Genomic DNA, 18,895 nt, shown 5'->3' with positions numbered 1-18,895 from the left:
GAATGTTTTGAAAGCTTCAGACAAACTCCCGTCCTTCACAAACCTACTGTGTTATAGAAACTGTGATTTCTAGAATAAAAATGTAATTCTGTAAAAAAGGTGCAGAAAAAAATGTCACATTTCATGAGCAGAAAAGAAAAACCTTGGTATAAGTGGCAAAGAAAGTAATTAGAGTCACTTTTATTTTAAGAATTTTAAATGAAGGGGCTGCACAGTGGCGCAGTGGTTAGCACTCTTGCCTCAGGGGAACTTTCAAGTCAACTGGGGGACCTGTAACAGACTCACCAACGGGGAACCTTTCTCTGAGTTTGTATAGGTGTGTGATTGTGGCCATGCGTCAGACTGGCTCAGGGTGTACCCTGCCTTTCCCCACAAGTGGCCCAGATAGGTTCTAGCAGCATCGTGACCCCGAAAGGGGCAAAAACGGGTTTAGAAAATGAATGAATGAATGAATTTCAAATGAAATGGGGAAAAATGTTCAAATTAAAAGAATACAATGCAAACATTTGAAATGTATCTACTGTTAACATTCACTCAAAACCAAAAAGTGCACCATTATCGATCTGATATAAAATCATTCCCAGTGGGGTTTTTTATGATGCCATTTTTAGCCAAAAATAAACTGTCATTTTCAAGGACATAGTTTCTGCAGAGCGGCAGGAGTTCATTTGAAATTCACCTCTGAGTTGTTGGCGGGACTGTTGGTGCGGAGAAACCCTGCTTACACACTCACTTGCTAGCTTACCTAACATTACCTGTGCAACAATAATGGCGAGCAATATTGGATCTTTCCAGCCGCAGAGTTTGAAGCCAATTCAGTCGTCATTTTTCCGCGATACAGACCTCGCTATCTTGGAGCCATGCAACAGTGATTGATACAAGTGGTCTGAGTCAACATTTATATTGCAATCACGGACGCCGATAGGTAGTGAGCTTGTTCAAAGTCCAAACCCCTTTCACTGAAAGCAGGCTCGAGAAACTCTCAAACATTGAAGTGATTAGGCACCAGCTACTATTACTGAAGCATCTGATTGGTCAGTTTATAACTTGAATAACTTCCTAAAAAGAAAACTTATCAAGGAAAATTTAGGATTACCAAAAAGATGTCAAAATGTATCAGAACAAGAATGGTTATTCTGTCAAATAGAATAACTGAGTAATAGCTGTTTAATTCTCAAAAGAAGTCTATGGGACTTTGGCTTCTTGGGGCCATCGTGTACTTCCTGTTGAGAACGCGAGCTGGGAAGGACCACTTTGTCTGGTTTCTATATACAGTCAATGGCTCAGACAAAAAAAAAAGAAAACATACATATATCTATTTGTCTGCAAATGGATGCATCAGATTGGAGCAGGGAGCTTGTGGCCTGCTGATTGTAGCTTCTACATCACAACCATAAGCTTTTTGAAAGAGCCTTTTTACATCATCGTTCATGATTCACCACGATTTGAATAAAGAAATTCAATCAAGAAGAGCAATTTTAGGCTTAATTTTCTTTATATATCCTCTTCTATCATCAGAGAAATGTCATAAGAACATGTTAAAACCACCAAAAGCCCCATTTTCATTTTTTAACTCACGCAGAAAAAATGTATACCTTTTCCTATTTCCAATCATTCAAAAAGTAAATCTTTATTATTTATTTTTTCCAAGTCTATTCTTGTAATGCTAAATGTTCTTTCTAAGCTGCAAAAGAAGAGAACTCCTGCAAACATCAATGAAGCGACTCCACATGGCAACATTAGGATACTCTACTTCACCTTTCCCCAGGTTCATGTGGAAGTCAGCACTCATAACACACCTCTGTGGTCATCCCCTGAGGCGGGGTCACAGTCCCAAACAGGGAGACAGAGAGGCAGAGAGCTGGCTCTTGACCTCTGGGAGATTATAATGAACTGGACCGCTGCATTACAACTTACTTCTTGTAATGCAATGGGTGGTTAACACTTACTGCTGGGAATAACAGGGACGCAGAAATATATAATATGAACGGCAAATTTGATGCAGGGAGATATTGCTTTCCTGTTACAATGTACACACATCAAAGAAGCAAAATAGGTCCTTGCACTATTGTAAGAATGTGGCAGCACTGGTTCCAAACTAAAAGGGTTTAAAACACGAACCGCTACTTACTTACATGACAAACTTTCAATTTGGAAAAAAATGTCTGCAAAAAGGTTTTGTTCAAATTCCAAAACAAACCGATTTTAATGTTTGAAGGAAGCCCTGTCTGATCGTAGATAATTGCACTATTTGTACAGTTTTCCAGCTATTTTTAGGTAAGAATATTTCAGTTTCTCTTGATAAGATAAGTGTTATCTAGAGAATAGTTCAAATAAAAATACAAGTACGAACAAATGCACAAATCCTGCTACAGCTTAGACTACAGGAACCTTCAAGGAAAAAGACCAAACAATATAATCTGTATTTTTTAAAGTGAAAAATGCCTTTTTCTATTTAGGCATATTAAATTTAACACCACATTAAGTCAAATTTAAAACATCAAGTAAAAACTTTGTGTCTAGATTAAACACTCACACTTTCATACATACACTGTCACAATGTTCTAACATTAAAAAAGAAGCAATCATTGCAGATCAGGTAATTTATTGTGAAAAGTTTGATCAGAATAAATAGAAAGTTCAAAGAACCTTTAAAACAAATTTGAGTTGCTACAAGCATTTCTGCATGCCAGTCTTAACCACTACAGATATTCACAGATTATATTTTGCATTAAACTTAAATTGATCTTTCTGAAATGGACTTACACTCATAAGATAATTGATAAGAAAAGATTTATGACCAGCTTGTGACCGGCATGCATTCCAGCAATATAGCCACAAGGGGGCCATAGCAAGGGTCTAATTGTGCCAGTCCCATGGCAGGATAAATACAGAGGGCTGTGCCAGGAAGGGCATCAAACGTAAAATCTTTGCCAAACCAAATATGTGAATCAGACCTATGATATCCATACCAAATCGGTCTAAGCTCGGGTGAATAATGACCGCCATCTGTGCCGTTCACCGACAGGGTGCCGGTGGAAATTGGACTACTGTTGGTTGAAGAAGGAGGAGAGGAGGAAAGGGAAAGTCACGAGTGTTGGACTGCTAGTAGGGGCTTTGAATGCTGGAACTATGACAGGAAAAAGTAGAGCATTGGTTGACATGATGCAGAGGAGGAAGGTAGACATACTATTTGTCCAGGAGACCAGGTGGAAAAGGTAGAAGCTGAGGAGCAAGGTATAAGTTATTTATTCTATCATGGTGGAGATGGGAAGAGAAATGGAGTAAGTTATCTTAAAGGAGCAGGTAACAAGAGTGTCAGATAGAGGGATTAGTCTGAAGATAAAAATCGAAGGTGTGGTGTTTAATGTTGTCAGTGGGTATGCCCCACAGGTAGGATGTGAGCTGGAAGACGAGGAGAAATTCTGGTTGGACCTTGATAAAGAGATAATCCCTAGAAGTGAGAAATTTGTGATCGGTGCAGATTTCAGTGGACATGTTGGTGCAGGAACAGAGGTGATGAGGAGGTGAGGGACAGGTTTGATAGTGAAGAGAGGATGTTTCCAGAGCTCATAGGATGGTGGTGTGTAGGAGGACTCTGGTGATGAAGAAGATGAACAAAGAAAGGGCAAAGGCAGAGCAGAAGACAAACTGGTGGAAGCTGAAAAAGGAAGATTGTTGCATGACTTTTAAGAAGCACTTGAAACAGGCTCTGGGTGGTCAGGAGGTCCTCCCAGATGACTGGATAACTACAGTTAATATGATCAGAGAGACGGGTAGGACTGTACTTGGTGTGTCATCAGGATAAAAAGTTGATAAGGAGACTTGGTGGTGGAATAAGGAGGTGCAGGAGTGTATACGGGGTAAGAAACTAGCTAGGAAGGAGAAGGACACTGAAAGGACTAAGGGGAGTAGACAAGAGTACAGGGAGATCCAGCTTAAGGTGAAGGTAGAGGTGTCAAAGGCCAAACAAGGGGCTTATGATCACTTGCATGCTAGGTTGAGTAGTAAAGAGAGAGAGAGAGAGAGAGACCAACCTATAAAGATTAGCAAGGCAGAGAGACCGTGATGGGAAGGCCATGCAGCAGGTTAGGGTGATGAAGGATAGGGATGGTAATGGATTGACAGGTGTCAGCAGTGTAATGGAAAGATGGAAAGAATACTTTGAAGAGTTGATGAATGAAGAAAATGAGAGAGAAGAAAAGAATTGAAGAGGTCAATGTTGTGGAGCAGGAAGTAACAAAGACTAGAAAGGGGGAAGTGAGAGAGGCATTGAAGAGGATGAAGAGTGAAAAGACACTTGGTCCTGATGATATACATGTGGAGGTATGGAAGTTTCTAGGAGAGATGGCAGTGGAGTTTTTGACTGGGCTGTTCAACAGGATCTTAGGTGGTGAGAAGATGCTTGAGGAATGGAGAAGTGCTATGGTGTCCATTTAAAAAAATAAGGGAGATGTGCTGAGTTGTGGCAACTACTGAGTGATAAAGCTGGTGATAAAATATAATTATGGGAAAGAGTACTTGAAGTTAGACTAAGAGCAGAAGTGAACATTTGGGAGCAGCAGTATGGTTTCATGCCAAGAAAGAGCACTACAGATGCAATATTTGCTTTGATGATGTTGATAGAGAAATACAGAGAAGGACAGAGAGAGCTACACTGTGTCTTTGTAGATTTGGAGAAAGCTTATGACAGGATGCCCAGAGAGAAACAGAGGTATTGTATGAGGAAGTCTGGAGTAACAGAGAAGTATGTTAGAGCAGTGCAGGACATGGGGGACATGGGACACATCAGGGATCAGTTGTGAGCCCCTCCTGTTTGCAATGGTGATGGACAGGATGACAGATGAGGTTAGACATGGACTATGATGCCTGCAGACGACATTGTGATTTGTAGCGAGAGCAGGGAACAGGTGGAGAAGCTAGAGAGGTGGAGGTTTGCCCTGGAAAGGAAAGGAATGAAAGTTAGTCGCAGCAAGACGGAGTACATGTGTGGGAATGGGTGAGGTTACAGGGAAAAAAAGGATTCTAAGTATCTAGGGTCCACAGTCCAGAGTAATGGAGAGTGTGAAAAAGAAGGGAAGAAGCAATTGCAGGCAGGTTGGAGTGGGTGGAGAAAAGTGCCAGGTGTGATGTGTGATAGAAGAGTTTAAGGTCAAATGAAAGGAAAGGTAAACAAAACTGTACTGAGAAATGCCCTCTTGTTTGGCACTGAGGTCAGGACGGGAAGTACAGTTGGAGGTGGCAGAGATGAAGATGCTGAGGTTCTTGTTGGGAGGGACCGGGATGGACAGGATCAGGAAGGACATCAGAGGGACAGTACATGTTAGAGGTTTTGGAGATAAAGTCAGAGAGGCGAGATTGAGATTGTTTGGACATGTCCAGAGGGGAGGCAGCGGAATATGTTAGCAGAATGGTGCCGAGTCGAGAGCTGCCAGGCAAAAGGTTTAGAGGAAGACAAAAGATGATGTTTCTGGATGCACTGAACAAAGACGTGAATTTAGCTGGTGTTAAAGATGATTCAGAAGACAGGGATAGTTGCTTTGGCAAACCCTGAAGGGAAAAGTCAAAAGGAAAAGAAGAAGAAAAAGATTCTCAGAAATTCCAGCCATAGATTTTTCTCCATTAGTCGGCCAAGACAATGAGCCTTTCACTCAGAGTTGATGACAAGTAAATGTTTTTCTGTGTGCTTTCTTTTTCAAATAACATATAGGGTCATTCAAGGCTATGAGGATTCAGAGACACTCTATGCAATACAAAGTTTTTTTTTCCAATGACTTCTCTTCTAATAATGCAGCAAACAAGTTTTCTTCTCCTTAAACTGTATGAAAGATTGTGAAAAGATTTATATTTGAAATCTTTGCCATCTCAAACATTGCTCATGGTGGCTGTTGCAACAAGCAACAATAAGCAATATTTAAGGACCATTGTGAAGGATGTTCACAAGACTGAAAGTCTTATTGCATCAGTCTATTAAATTAGTGCAATAAAGTTCTTAGTGTCTGTAATGGGTTGAATGCTATAAAGCACATCTTCCGCCATTTTTTGCTGCTTAACTCCTTCTACAATTTTTCAGCTATTTTAACCACTCAACTATTAAAATGTTCAGCTCTTTCAGCTTTGACTTTTGGTCCTTTAAATCCTTGAACTTTTCAAGATATTCCAGGATTTCCAGGATATGGCCTCCATTGAAATACATGGGGAATCCTTGTTGCATGAAGCTCGCTGGTTCAAGAGCCGGCGCTGGCATTTTTCACAAAGATATGTTTTTTGTTATTGTGCTGTTTTCGCTTTATTTATTGCCAATTTTGATCATTAATTTATTGCCAATTATTACCCTTTAGGTTTCATTTTCATTCGGCACTATAGCGTTCAACCCTGCATTTTCTTCTGGAAATGCGGCTCCTTTTAGTTGTTAACTGACTTCTTGGTTCTTTTGTGATCAGACCCACACTTCCATGAACCGAGATGACAATAACCTCCAGCAGAAAATGGACATCAAGGGGCGGAGCAGCCTGTCAAAGTTTGACAAGTAACTCCGCCTCAGTCACAATCAACTGTTTTTTATATACGTCACACACTACTATCTGATGACGACTCCGACGAAGACGGAAGACGTCCGTTGAAACATGTCAGGTATGTGAAAAGCACAACCCGTTTCTGATAACAAAAGAACCAAGAAGTCAGTCTCTTCAATGATTTAAAATACGTTAAACATGTCAGACTAGGGATTTTGTGGAAGAGCTATGAAAACACATTTTTTTATAACAAAAATAAATGTATTATAAAACTTGACCCTGTCTCTCCAAATTTCCATTTATTGATGGAGTTGTGACAGTGGTATTCAAGGCCGTGACTTCAGAACTCTCACACAAACTCTGCAGAGACTGTTTTGAAACCAGATCAGCAGAACTCATTTCACAAGACGTGTAGTTTCTTATGAAGAAACAACTGTAAAACATGGGATTTTGTTTTAATAACCTCTGTGCATGGTTTATGTAACAATGCAGACATTGTTTGTTGCAACATTAAAATAATTATTTCAATTTGATTTAAAAAAAAGCGCAAATTTCTCTGGACAAAATTTTTCTTGTGTCATCTTTTCCCCAAACAATCTTTAATGAACGTCTGATTTTATATTATGCTTCATCTTGACTATTTCTGTGTCCTGTTGTGTATCTTTTCTTTTGTTTATTGGTGTCCTTTAAAATGTGGTCTTATGTTAAATTAAAGAGGGGTGATGATGATCTCTACCTGTATGCATTTTTGGAAGCAGGCCGGGGATCAAACTTGAAGAAGATTATACACATTTTGTGGCACGATCTGATTATCACTTCTTCCACATTGGTCTTCAGGTGTAAGTCATACCTGAAATAAAAGAAGTAATTAAAGATATTTGAGTTTTACGTAATTGTGATATAGAAACATCAGGACTGCACAAATCACTATATATCCTAAATTACAATTAAGCTCAAAATCTAAAAATAAAATACATTTTGTCAGAGTATATAAATAACACAATTACAAAAGCAATGACCCACACAGCAAAGAAAGAGAGTCACCAAGCACGACATTCGGTAGACTAGTATTTACCAGACGCCTGAACTCGTTTATAGACACCTTATTTCGAATGAAACAAAGACAGGTTCAGTAACACAGCACTAATGTAAATTTAGTTTTACTAAACTGCTAACAAATTAGCATACTTACAAGTGACGAGGAAACAAACCCAACGGATCAAAAATATCTGGCAAACTGGGTTAAAGGCGACACAATACACACAAAAAATGGCGGCTTGATCAAATTGTTAATTCTGCCCTTTACTAAATACAGTGCTGAATTATGACTGACTTAAACTCACTGCCCCTTTATCGTGCTTGTTGTCAACTCAAAGGAAGTCCTTCTACAGTATAACTTCGATTTGAGGTTTTACTCACACCGACAGACTCCACCAATGGCCTGGGTTAGAGGGGTTCCTTTAACCCCGCCCGGTTAGGCACTTTAAATGTACAGAACGAACGAATCTATAAAGATGCTATTCGATTGGTCGCCTTACTCACAAAGTTTGCCACTTTGACAGCCACAATTCCGGTTAGTTAGTTTTCTTCAAAACAAAAGCAAGCGTAACAAAAAGAGTAATCAGAAAATGTTGGAATGACTACAAATGTTAGACATGATATACAGAATTTTGCAAAATCACTCAATATGTAATATTTCGGTTGCTGTATAAGGTTATTTGCAAGCCAAAACAAAATGGCAATCATATTTGCTGCAACAAAGCTTTTATTTTGAAAATGCTACTTGGCATCCTGAGTTTTTTTTACATAAAGATGAGAGAACCGCACTACCAGTTATTTTAACAGTAAATAGGCAGTCTGAGGTATTTTAAGACTACTTAAATGAAACAAGCTAAATAAAAAATATATTTAGAAAAGTGCAACTAATTTACAAACGTATGCGTTAATTATTTGCATATTAACATTTTAACTTAAACATTTTAAAGTCACTAGGCCAGTTAATAAAAAAAAGGCGCAGCCAATAAGAATTAGGTTTTTGTTGCAGATAAACACATTTAAGTGTCAGTTGAAAATATTCAAAAAGAAAGTCCGCCTATGAGTGTGTGTGTGGATGGGCGGAGACACTCAGCGTGACCAACAGAATCGTGCTCTGCCGTGGATGAGGGATAAAGGCTTGCTCTGCTTTTCATCCACCGCCACATCGTAGTTACTATTCGTCGTTACTAACGACGTTTCCTTCTATTTAACTTTTAATACACTGAAATGACTTCATTTAACCCCCGCGAGGACTGAGAGGACCAAACCATTTGTAAAGCCTGGCAACTTTGCTTTGAGATCTAATATATCTGCAGAGTAGACAGCTCTTCCTGCCGTGGCCAAAATAACAGCTGAGATTCGGAGTAAACCCCCCCAGTGCAGCGTCTCCTCGTCTGCGAAGACCAGCACGAGGACTAACTGAGGTAATTATTGCTGTTTTGTAGTGGGGGACCGTTTCAACTTAGTGGGCTTTGACGCCGTTGGTATAATAATGGGGAGCAATGTGAACTGGGGGAAATTGCAGGGGGAGTTTCCGACGCTTCTTTCCTAAGGATTCAATGGAGAAGACGAGGTTGTGCAATTATATTCAGTTTAAGCCTCCTAATATTTATTTTTTGTTATTATTGTATTATTATTATTTGTTAACTAGAGCTATTCGTATGTAATGTTTACTATTTTTGCGCCACAAATCTGTAGATGCTCATGAACGGAAGCAGTCAAGTGCAGCGCACCGCACCAAGCTGTCAATCTTCAGCCCAGCTACTACTCCATTGTTATCCCCCTGACTGTTTGTGAGTGGGTTGCCATGGAGAGTCTTCCGGTGCCTCTCCCGTAAATACCTTATTTGGAGGAATGGGCGGCTGTAGTGATGTTGGGTTATGGCCTTCATGTATTCATGTCCCGCGCGAGTTAGTGCCAGAATGAGCGAGTGGTTCTCATCAGCGCCAAAGCCTTAAATGAAGTTCTCAACAGACTCTGATTGATCTCTGTTTATGCTTTCACACCCTGCTAGCCTCAGGATGCAGAAGGATGCAATTAAGGCAATTACCTGTGAGCACGTGGCACGAATTAGCATACATTTGGTTCTAATTGGGAACGCACACGCTAGACCAATTAAAAGTCTCAGTATAATTCAAAGAGTTTTCATTAAAATTTATGTAGTTTGAGATGTTACCATGTTTAAAAAAACTATTGAAAATAAACATATTTACAGAACAAGGGTGGATTCAAAACAGGATTGAACATAACATTTTTACACAAAAAAATTACAGCAAGTAACATGTTAATAAGAAACGTTTGGTTAGCAAATGGCAAATAGAGAATATATATATATATATATATATATATATATATATATATATATATATATATATATATATATATATATATAAACGAGAAAAAATTACTTAGCAAACAGGGAAATACAAAATTCTACTGCTTTGGGAGTTTGACTATTTTCAAGAGTGTTATAAAACAGATGAAGTTCTGTAATAAATAAATATAAATTTTACTTTTTTATTTAAAAGTAATTACTTTGCAGTATTTTCTATGTCTTTACAAACAAAACAGAATAGGTTATTATATGTTTATATAATTATATTTTATTATATATTATTATTGCTCAGCCGGCTAAGCGGAGCATTGTCACAGTAACATGACAACACGCAGCACCACGTGACAAATAGTCCGCTTTTTGTTAAATAAAAAGTGATCTAATAACAATAACAAGAATAAAGCACTAAAAATCGATTGATTATTTATTTCTTTTGTAAGTGACCATGGGATAAGCGGGTTAATGGCCTTCGAAGTGTGGATTATCAGAAATTAATGCACTTCGGCGAAGCAGCCATCCTCTGTTTCGCGTCGGACAGTTCAGGCTTCTACAGCGTGCTTTAATTTCTGATAATGCAGACTTTGTTGGCCATTACTGGCTACTTAACTTAAATTGTTCCGGTTTAGTCTGGAGAAGTATTCAGTTAGTGTATGTATACATGTACGCACGATGCCATCACTTGATACTTCTTGTATCAGAATTGGACTACATTGACTTTCTGTCATGTCAATATGTTGAGTAAAATAAAAACAAAATGCTACCTCATAGGTTTACGCTAACTATGATGATGCCATCGCTTGGTACTTCCGATGGGATCGGAAGAGAATTGCCCCAATCGGTACAAAATGTGACACAATTTGATGGCATCACCCACGATTGGAATTTTATTTAGAATTTTTATATAGTACAATTGTGTGCATATCACACCAGTGGCCCATACTAGCAAGTGTATGAGCAAGATGTTGTACATGTTAAAAAATACCAGTGAAACTTTGGAGACAATCATGTCGAGCTTAAAAAGTATGAATGCCATTCAGAGGTTCATCGCAGTTATCATGGACAGTTGCAAGTGAAACCAACCTTAATATGAACTAAACTGCATGATTGTGGTAGGGACACGATACGATTGATGCGATAGCTGATTACTATGAAGTATAAACCAGGCATTAGATAATTTGATCATTAACTCTCATTGATTGACTCGGATGTGTTGGAATTCAAGAAAAAAGATTGTCAAACAAATATGTGACTTACTAACTTATTAAGTTTGCCTATAATGTGTTTCACAGGCTATCTTTATTTTTATTTTTTTAGCTGACTGAAGTGATGGTAGTGAGTGGTTAGGAGGAAGCCAATCCGGACCTGAAGTGAATGGTCCTTTTGTTGGACATGCACCTGCAGAGCTCTTCCTGCTGCTCATGAAGTGATTAACATTCACCTCCAACCTCTCTGTCCTTTCCATTTTCAAGTCCCTAGGCCAAAATAACCCAGACTCCAATGTGTGGAGTTGACACCTGGTCTGCATCACCCACCCAGTAAAGCCAATAACACATGCCTTTGTCTCTACCCACTCAACACACCATGAATACAGAAGTGTAACATGGTTATATCTATTACAGGTTAGAGGTATGAAAAGGAAATCACATTATTTTTGACAGAAAAGTTCTGAAAGTGACTTAAGGTAATCTACCAAACTTTTATTGTGGAAAATTGGCCTTTTCTTTAACATAATGGTTGAGTTTGATACCAGTTGTCTCCAACCTGTTTCGAGCCATAGACCGGTTTAATATAAGACAATATTTCCCAGACCAGTCAGAACGGGGCCGAAGTTTATGTTTAATATTTTTAGCTTCTGGTTTCTGAAAAACCTGTTTTTCAAATTAAAATCCTACTACAAGAAATTTAGTTTAAAAAAATCTAAAAACATTAGTCATTTTTTCTTACTGATGACAAACATTCAATGAAAGAAAGTTGCTGATTTGCAGAAGTTGTTTCTGATTTGTAAAAAATTCAATGAAAGCAACATTACAGATTTTTCCCTACATAAAATACCATGACACTGAGAACTCAACCCAGTATCAGATCATCTTCATATTTTGTTTTTACATAAATCCTGATTAATTGTGTTTTTACATAGAGGAAGATTTCTGTGCTAAAGTTTCTTAACAGTTCTTAACAAAAATCATAAATGTCCCTTTTACAAGTTTACACAAATCAGAAAAAACTCCTGCAACTGTATTTTATTGAATCTTCCTTCTTTGTCAAATGTTTTTCGGCTGGTTTTAACTTCAACTTTGTGATGGAGATTTTCCCTTTAGCTACGACCAACTTCTAATTAGAAAAATAAAAAGACACAATGATTGTAAAACTGGTATTTTCTAAATATAATAATAAACACAAATCCACTGTGTCTGCAGTTTCATTATCTGCAAGTGTGAAACATTCAAGCCAGTCGCTGCAAATAAATGCAAAGCGGCTTCTGGTACGTCGGAACAACTGTCTCAACAAATCCATATTTGGAAGAAAGATTCCTGGTTTTGTCTCTAAATAGCAGCTTTATTTTTCTTTGAAGTCTAAGGCTCTTCTTCAGTTTCCTCACTGGCTCTTTTCTCCCTGAAGAAACTTTCCAAATACGTTATATTGTTTGTTTTTTTAGCTTTTTAGATTTGGGCTATTAACTTAGCGGTCGGAGCAGCTGCTTAAAGTCACGTAACGCGTCAAGACAGATGAATGTGATGAACAGAACCCAGTATTTTTCCAAAATAAAACATCCTTCAGTATCAGAAAATAAACCTGCGGCCCGGTACCAAGTGACCCACGGACCAGTACTGGTCTGCAGCCCGGGGGTTTGGGGCCACTGTTTAAAATGATTTGTTGCCATTGTGTGTTTTTCCTGAAATAAAACATAAATATATCATGTTTCTATTGTTCTATTTGTTATTTGGCAAAAACTTGAATACATAACTCAGAACTCTAGGATATTGCACTATGATAGACTGGCAAACTGTCCAGGGTGTATCCCACCATTACCTTACAGTAGTTGAGTAGAGTCCAGTATCCCCATATCTGCTTTCGACTCAGTGGACTTAGAAGAAGAATGAACAAATTAGGACGTAAACTAATTCTTTATCACAAAAGTTCAAACTTATATGACAGAAGTCTTTGCTTTTGAATGGTTGTTCTTTGGATCCAGACAAGTGTATCCAGGCTGCAGTGAGTTACTAATATTTTGAGTCAAATTCTCTGAGGGATTAATTTTGTTTTCTGTGTGTTATGTGTCCTTACATTGCAAGGTCAGCGGAGGCATCTCTGCTCCGGCAGACACATGATGACGCTCGTGTCAAAATTGGTTTTAAATCAGATTTTCTCCACGTCACCCCCCACCCCCCCACCCCCCGCGCTTGTTGGGTTCTCAGTTGAGGTTGTTATTAGAATATCAACTGGCCTTAGCTTCATAACATGCTCAAATGCTGATAATCCACTATCCTATTCTTACACCATCCCTCTGACGAGCACTGCATTATAAAAGAGCTCTGATTCAAATCCTCTACTCAATATTCCCAAACTTGCTCCCTGTTCTGTCCTCCCTATTTCTGTCCTTAAAATAGCTACCCCATATACATCCTCTTCTGCATCCTGCGCACGCACAGATTCAAAAACCCAGACATTTACTGGATGCGTCCTCACTTTTGGCTTTAAAACACAGACATATCTCCCTGCCTCTCACCTCTCTTGCTTCACTCCCGGGCTATAGGTCTGTGTGTCACAGAAGGATTAGCCCCACCCTCAACATTCTGTTGTGCCTTGATTATGTCCAGGGATAAGAGCTGCTTAATTGTAATCACTGGAGCTGCCCTGAGCAGTATAAATACAGGAGCACAGATCAGTCCAGACCATACCCTGAGTTTATTGTTAAAACCAGAGGAGCAAGGTTTTCTGCTCATAGATTCAAGCAAAACATGGCTAAAAATAATAACTTGATGTTACATGTATGTTCAGTCACAGGTTTAAAATATGTTAGGTGCATTAGGTGTTTGTAGAGATATTAAGTACATTTCTCTTCATGTCAGGAATGAATAGGATGCCTGTAGCTTTCTTGTGATATTTTTAAAGTATTTTAAATCATTGAAGAGACTGTTGGAACAAAAGATTGTGTCTTTTTATATATTTTATGTCTTATATACCTGCAATTTACTTTAATATAAGATAAGATAAGATAAGATAAGATAAGATAAGATAAGATAAGATAAGATAAGATAAGATAAGATAAGATAAGATAAGACTTTATTCATCCCACGATGGGGCAATTATTTTGTCTGTAGCAGCAAAAAAGACATCCAAATAGCAAAAGGGATATTCAAACAAAATCAAAGTGACCTTCAGGTTCAACAGCGCAGCACCACAAAAGAATAGAAGAACATCTGCAACTGCACGACACAGTAAATTAAACTTTGCGTTTATTTCCAGTCAGATTCGGATGGTTAAGGACACCAAAAACCTAATGTGCAGTGGGAAAAGAAAAATCACACAAGAGTCTGCATGAAGTTTCAAACCTTTGCAAAGGAAGAGCCAGGGGCGTCTGCAGAAAAGAAGTGCTCCGCTTCTGCTCTGATCTGCGCTGCTCTGAGCTCCCCCCTCATGGCAAGCAGTTTTTACTATCCAAAAGAATAACATGTGTAAATGAAGTCATACAATGGCTCTATGTCTGTCCGGACAAGCACGAGATTAAGAGACCAGGGGCCTCATTTATAAAACTTTGCGTAGGACTTGCGTCAGAAGTGGCGTACGGATGAAACATAGGACGTGCGTACGCACAGAAATATTCGGATTTATAAAACCGTGCGCACGCACATCCTACACATCTTTCCCTTAATAAATCACAACCGATTCTAAATGCAGCGCAGCTTTTGCGGCCCCATGACACGCCTATAGTTGCCCATAAATAGTCCGTGAAACGCCCACAAATGAATATTCATTGATTGCGAAACCATGGCAAACACAGAGAGGAAATCAAAAATACGTGACTTCACTCAATGTGAAGTAGAAGTTATCGTTGGCGAGGTGGAAAAGAGGAGAAAAGTGTTGTTTGGAGGGCACAGTGTGGGCATTACTAATGCCAAAAAGGCACGTGAGTGGCGAACGGTGGCCGGTCCGAGGTTGTGAGGCTACAGCGCTCCATGGGAGGGAGGGAGGGAGGGAGGGGGGGACCGGGGGGACCGGAGCGCCAGATGCATGCACTGGGTGACACGCGTGGTTCCTCCGAGTGCTCCTCTGTAACGCCGGGCCCAAAAGCCCGCAGAGGTCCAAAAGGACGGCTCAAGGAAGTCGGAACCGGCTCAGAAGCCACTCGTCCTCATTTTCCAGCAAGTCTTCTTGCTGTCTAAAGATGCGTTCACTCTGAATTCTTCCATTTGCCACATCTTCTAAGATCAGCCATTGTGCGTCATTACGCATTGTGATGGGGCATTTTATTTCCCTCCATTTAATTACATCTGACAAGCTACAGATGTCGGTAATAATCCACGTGGAAATGGGAAAGTGTTCCGCGCAAATGTAATTTCTTGTGGCTTTCTGAATGGTTGAGACATACGCCATACATTGTTTTATCAAAAATAAAACAAACTAACGGCATATGCACGAATACCATAATTCCATAGCTTATGAAGAAATGTTTTAATATGAAAACAACTTTCCCCAGTGGACAATAAGTACATCTGTCCGTCCGTCCGCACCTATCTGCTCCGCCAGACGGACACACTGACGAGAATATCAGTTTTGTACATTATTTCGTTCTGTTAAATATATTATTTATGAGGATGAATTGCACAACATGCCAATATTGCAGAAAATATTTCACTTTTCTTTTTGCAAATATGTGTTCATTTGAATTTCTGTTGTAATTTTCGTTTGATTTTTTTTTGTTTGTTTCACTGCTGATCGATCAAACGGGAGTTCGTGTAGGCTGTTAATTGTAAGACTTGCTTTGTGAAGTCTTCATGTTATTTCTGAGAGGCAGTATTGTCATTTTCATTTTCACTTTCACGTGTTTCTTCCATCTGCCGACGGTGTCGCCGTTTCTCATATCACCCGTTTTTGTGCGTACGCCTGGGTCAGAGCTTGCGTGAAGGACCGCACATTTTCCCGTCAAGTTTGCTTTTTATAAATCTCAACTATTGCGTAGAGAGTGGCGTACGCCTTCTTTTGTGCGTACGCAACGTTTATAAATGAGGCCCCAGCACTTTCTGTTGTGAAGGACAGTTGGGTCTGCATCCCTACAGATGTTTCCTTTCTGTTCAATAAGCCATTCAGCACAGACAAAAAACAGAAACAGCTTTCAGCACTTCCATGCCCTTAAATGGTAATTCATGCTGGTTCGCTTGTTCATTTTGCAGCAAGCGAGCACAGTCATTATTACAACACACACACAATGTTCCTGTATATAAAGAACCCAGTAAATCCATAATCAAAAATTATAAAAGTATAATTAAATACGAAATTCCACATTTTCCAGGTCTCTATCTTGATATGTGTCCCATTTAAGGCCAAATATCGTTGACGGAATTGTTTGGAAACTGACCACTGAACTTCATATCTTGTGTGAAAGCCCAACTTATTTTACAAGATAATAGCGGCTGATTTTTGAAAGTTATTAAACATTTTTATTATTATAACCTGAGTTTTCTTAACCTAAACTTTCATAACTTAATCGTTTTTGGTGTTTTTAACATGTTCTTTTATAATTTTTTGCATGCTGGAAGACAGAAGAAAGAAAATTAAGCGTTTCTGAGTATTTCTTTATTTAAATTGTGATGAAACAGGGGCAGATGAAAGTGCCCTTTAAAAATACATTAGATATGTAAACTATAAACCAGCGACAGACTGACGACCTGTCTAGGGTGCCCCCTGCTTTCGCCTGCAAGTGGCCGTGATAGGCTCCGGCAGCCCCGTGACCCCGAAAGGGATAAAATGGAATAGAAAATGAATGAATGAATAAATGAATAAATGTAAAATCTACAATCAACAGGCCACAAGCTCCCTGCTCCACTCCATTCTGATGCATCTGCATGTAGACAACCAGGTGCTATGTTTTCCTCTTTCAAGCTGGCATCTGGCTCACAACTGTACGGGTGGATAACTCCAATTTTACTCGCTATTTTTGTTCCACCGATAGGTTACGGTTGTGAGGGGCTGTAAGCTAACGGAAGGAGAAGCCTCTGGAACGGCAGTGAATGTGAACAGATGAATGATGGGAAATGAGGGAAGCTTACTTTGTGCCAACAACAAGAGTTCGGCCAACAACTCTGAACCGAATTCCTGCAGGAAATATGTCCTAAAAAAACAAAAGTTTTTTCAATTTGACCAAAAACAGCATAACCATAAATAAAACACCACTTGAACGCTTTTAAAATAGATCAAAAGATGATTGAACTGGGACTTTTGATGTGTGGGACCAAATTTTGTCATATTCTATATGATTTAATTGAAGCTATTATTATTCAATTTTATTGGTTTTGAACACAACCTTTGTTGGTTTATGTGTATTTTTTAATGTTTAAAGTATTTTTTCACAACCTAACTGGAAGTGTTTAAAAATAGTGTGTGATTGGGACAGACGTGTTTCTTGTTTCTCCTTCTTCTGCTTTTCCAGTTTTGCTTTTTCAAACCTAGAAAACCTTCCTTTAGGACATATCTGATGTTTGCACTTAAGGTCACTGAAGTTGGAGCCTCTTGAGATGGTGTCTACCATAGCAAGGATTCACACCTGTACATCACCTATAGATTGCTTTCCCTACCCAATAATTGATAGTTTTTAGGATAGCACATGAACATATTGCTGTTTCATTTCATGTCTGCAGTAAGATTCTCTGGAGTTTTCCTGCCAAAGTATTTTCCCAACATACATAGATAACTCAACACGTGTCTTTTTTCTCATTAATTAAAGCTTGTTAAACGATTAAACGCAATGTCTGCCTGGGAATCTACTCATTAGAACATATAATTTTTGAACTCTTTTGCAGAATTTGAGTGGAATTTTTTCCAAAGGCGGGCTTGCAGAGGAGGGTGGCCATCTGGCATTTTTGGTTGTGTCAAAGCAGAGGGAAAGATTTTTGTGAACTGCGTTAGACTGCCCCATCAGCCAATTACTGGATCCCGACATAACCTTTCCAGTGCACTTGGACACAACTGTCTAATCAGTGTTTTGATATTATACTTTTTCTATCTTTCAGCTGCTCCCTAATTTGCAAGGAGATTTGGCATTTAGCTTGCAGTTCTTGAAGCAAATAGACTGTGAGTCAACCCAGACTGAAATATGGAATCTGCAAACCCACTGAAGAGTTTTGATATTAATGTTTTAACTTTTATATATTTTAAAAGCACATGCATCTTGTGTACTTTATTTACAAAATACTTTATATTAACTTGTTTTTGTAATCTATTTAACTGCTTCAGGAGCTTGTTCATTAACATTTTTTCATGCTGCAATTTCTTTAGTCTATAGGACATATCCCTGTTAATCAGCAGTGTGCTAATCTATCTTAATCACACTACAATGAATATGTCAGATGGGACACAGAGGAAGTGTCTTGATGTGTAGACCTTTAAGGGACAAAAATTGACCCGCCTATTTTGCCACAAGCAGTTGACTGAATTATTAATGCATTTTTCTGCAATTTTTCTGAACCTTTTCTTTCCCTAAGGGGGCAAAGACACCTTTAAAATAGGCAGCATTGGAGAAAAACCTTGAAACAAGTAATTGGCTTGCTCCATCTGTCTTAACCTGAAAGATACCTGTGCTTCCATAACTCAGTAAGTGGCAAATCTCCTAAGTGTTTGTTTAGAAGTCAGAGTAAATGATTCATTCATGTACAAAGCAGATTTAGGTGGTCAATCTGCTTTATTTATGTATAAAAAAACTTTTTGTGAAACTGGGATTGACTTTGAACTCGTAAATTAGAAAATGTATTTGCATTCTTTATGTATGTTCATGCAATGACTTTATACATTGTTG

At 38.8% G+C, this 18,895-nt stretch overlaps 2 protein-coding genes across 27 annotated transcripts in view; one reads left to right on the top strand and one right to left on the bottom strand.

The window, feature by feature from the left end:
- tango2 (transport and golgi organization 2 homolog (Drosophila)) overlaps positions 1 to 14,551 on the bottom strand; it is a 32,375-nt gene extending 17,824 nt beyond the window's left edge. The window contains exons 1-2 of one of the 7 annotated variants that reach the window (XM_020706181.3): positions 14,439 to 14,551; positions 7,252 to 7,365 (exon numbers count right to left, since the gene is read on the bottom strand). In XM_020706181.3, the coding sequence (XP_020561840.1) occupies positions 7,252 to 7,307 (56 nt within the window). In that variant the 5' untranslated portion in view covers positions 7,308 to 7,365; positions 14,439 to 14,551. Of the gene's footprint in view, positions 1 to 7,251; positions 7,366 to 7,707; positions 7,908 to 7,934; positions 7,954 to 9,391; positions 9,519 to 14,438 lie in introns of those variants that run through there. The other 6 variants (XM_078952643.1, XM_078952644.1, XM_078952647.1 and 3 more) reach the window with 6 other exon arrangements.
- arvcfb (ARVCF delta catenin family member b) overlaps positions 8,660 to 18,895 on the top strand; it is a 265,441-nt gene continuing 255,205 nt past the window's right edge. For 11 of the 20 annotated variants that reach the window (XM_078952607.1, XM_078952610.1, XM_023958696.2 and 8 more), the window contains exon 1: positions 8,662 to 8,974. The gene's annotated coding sequence lies outside the window, so the exon portion shown is untranslated. Of the gene's footprint in view, positions 8,975 to 18,895 lie in introns of all 20 variants that reach the window. The other 9 variants (XM_078952635.1, XM_078952629.1, XM_078952628.1 and 6 more) reach the window with 6 other exon arrangements.

This window comes from Oryzias latipes, chromosome 9 (genome assembly GCF_053564925.1).
Source record: "Oryzias latipes strain Hd-rR chromosome 9, Olatipes_Hd-rR_3.1".
NCBI classification, from domain to species: domain Eukaryota; kingdom Metazoa; phylum Chordata; class Actinopteri; order Beloniformes; family Adrianichthyidae; genus Oryzias; species Oryzias latipes.
The sequence above is the reverse complement of the archived record's forward strand: the minus strand, read 5'-3'. Positions and strand labels throughout refer to the sequence as shown.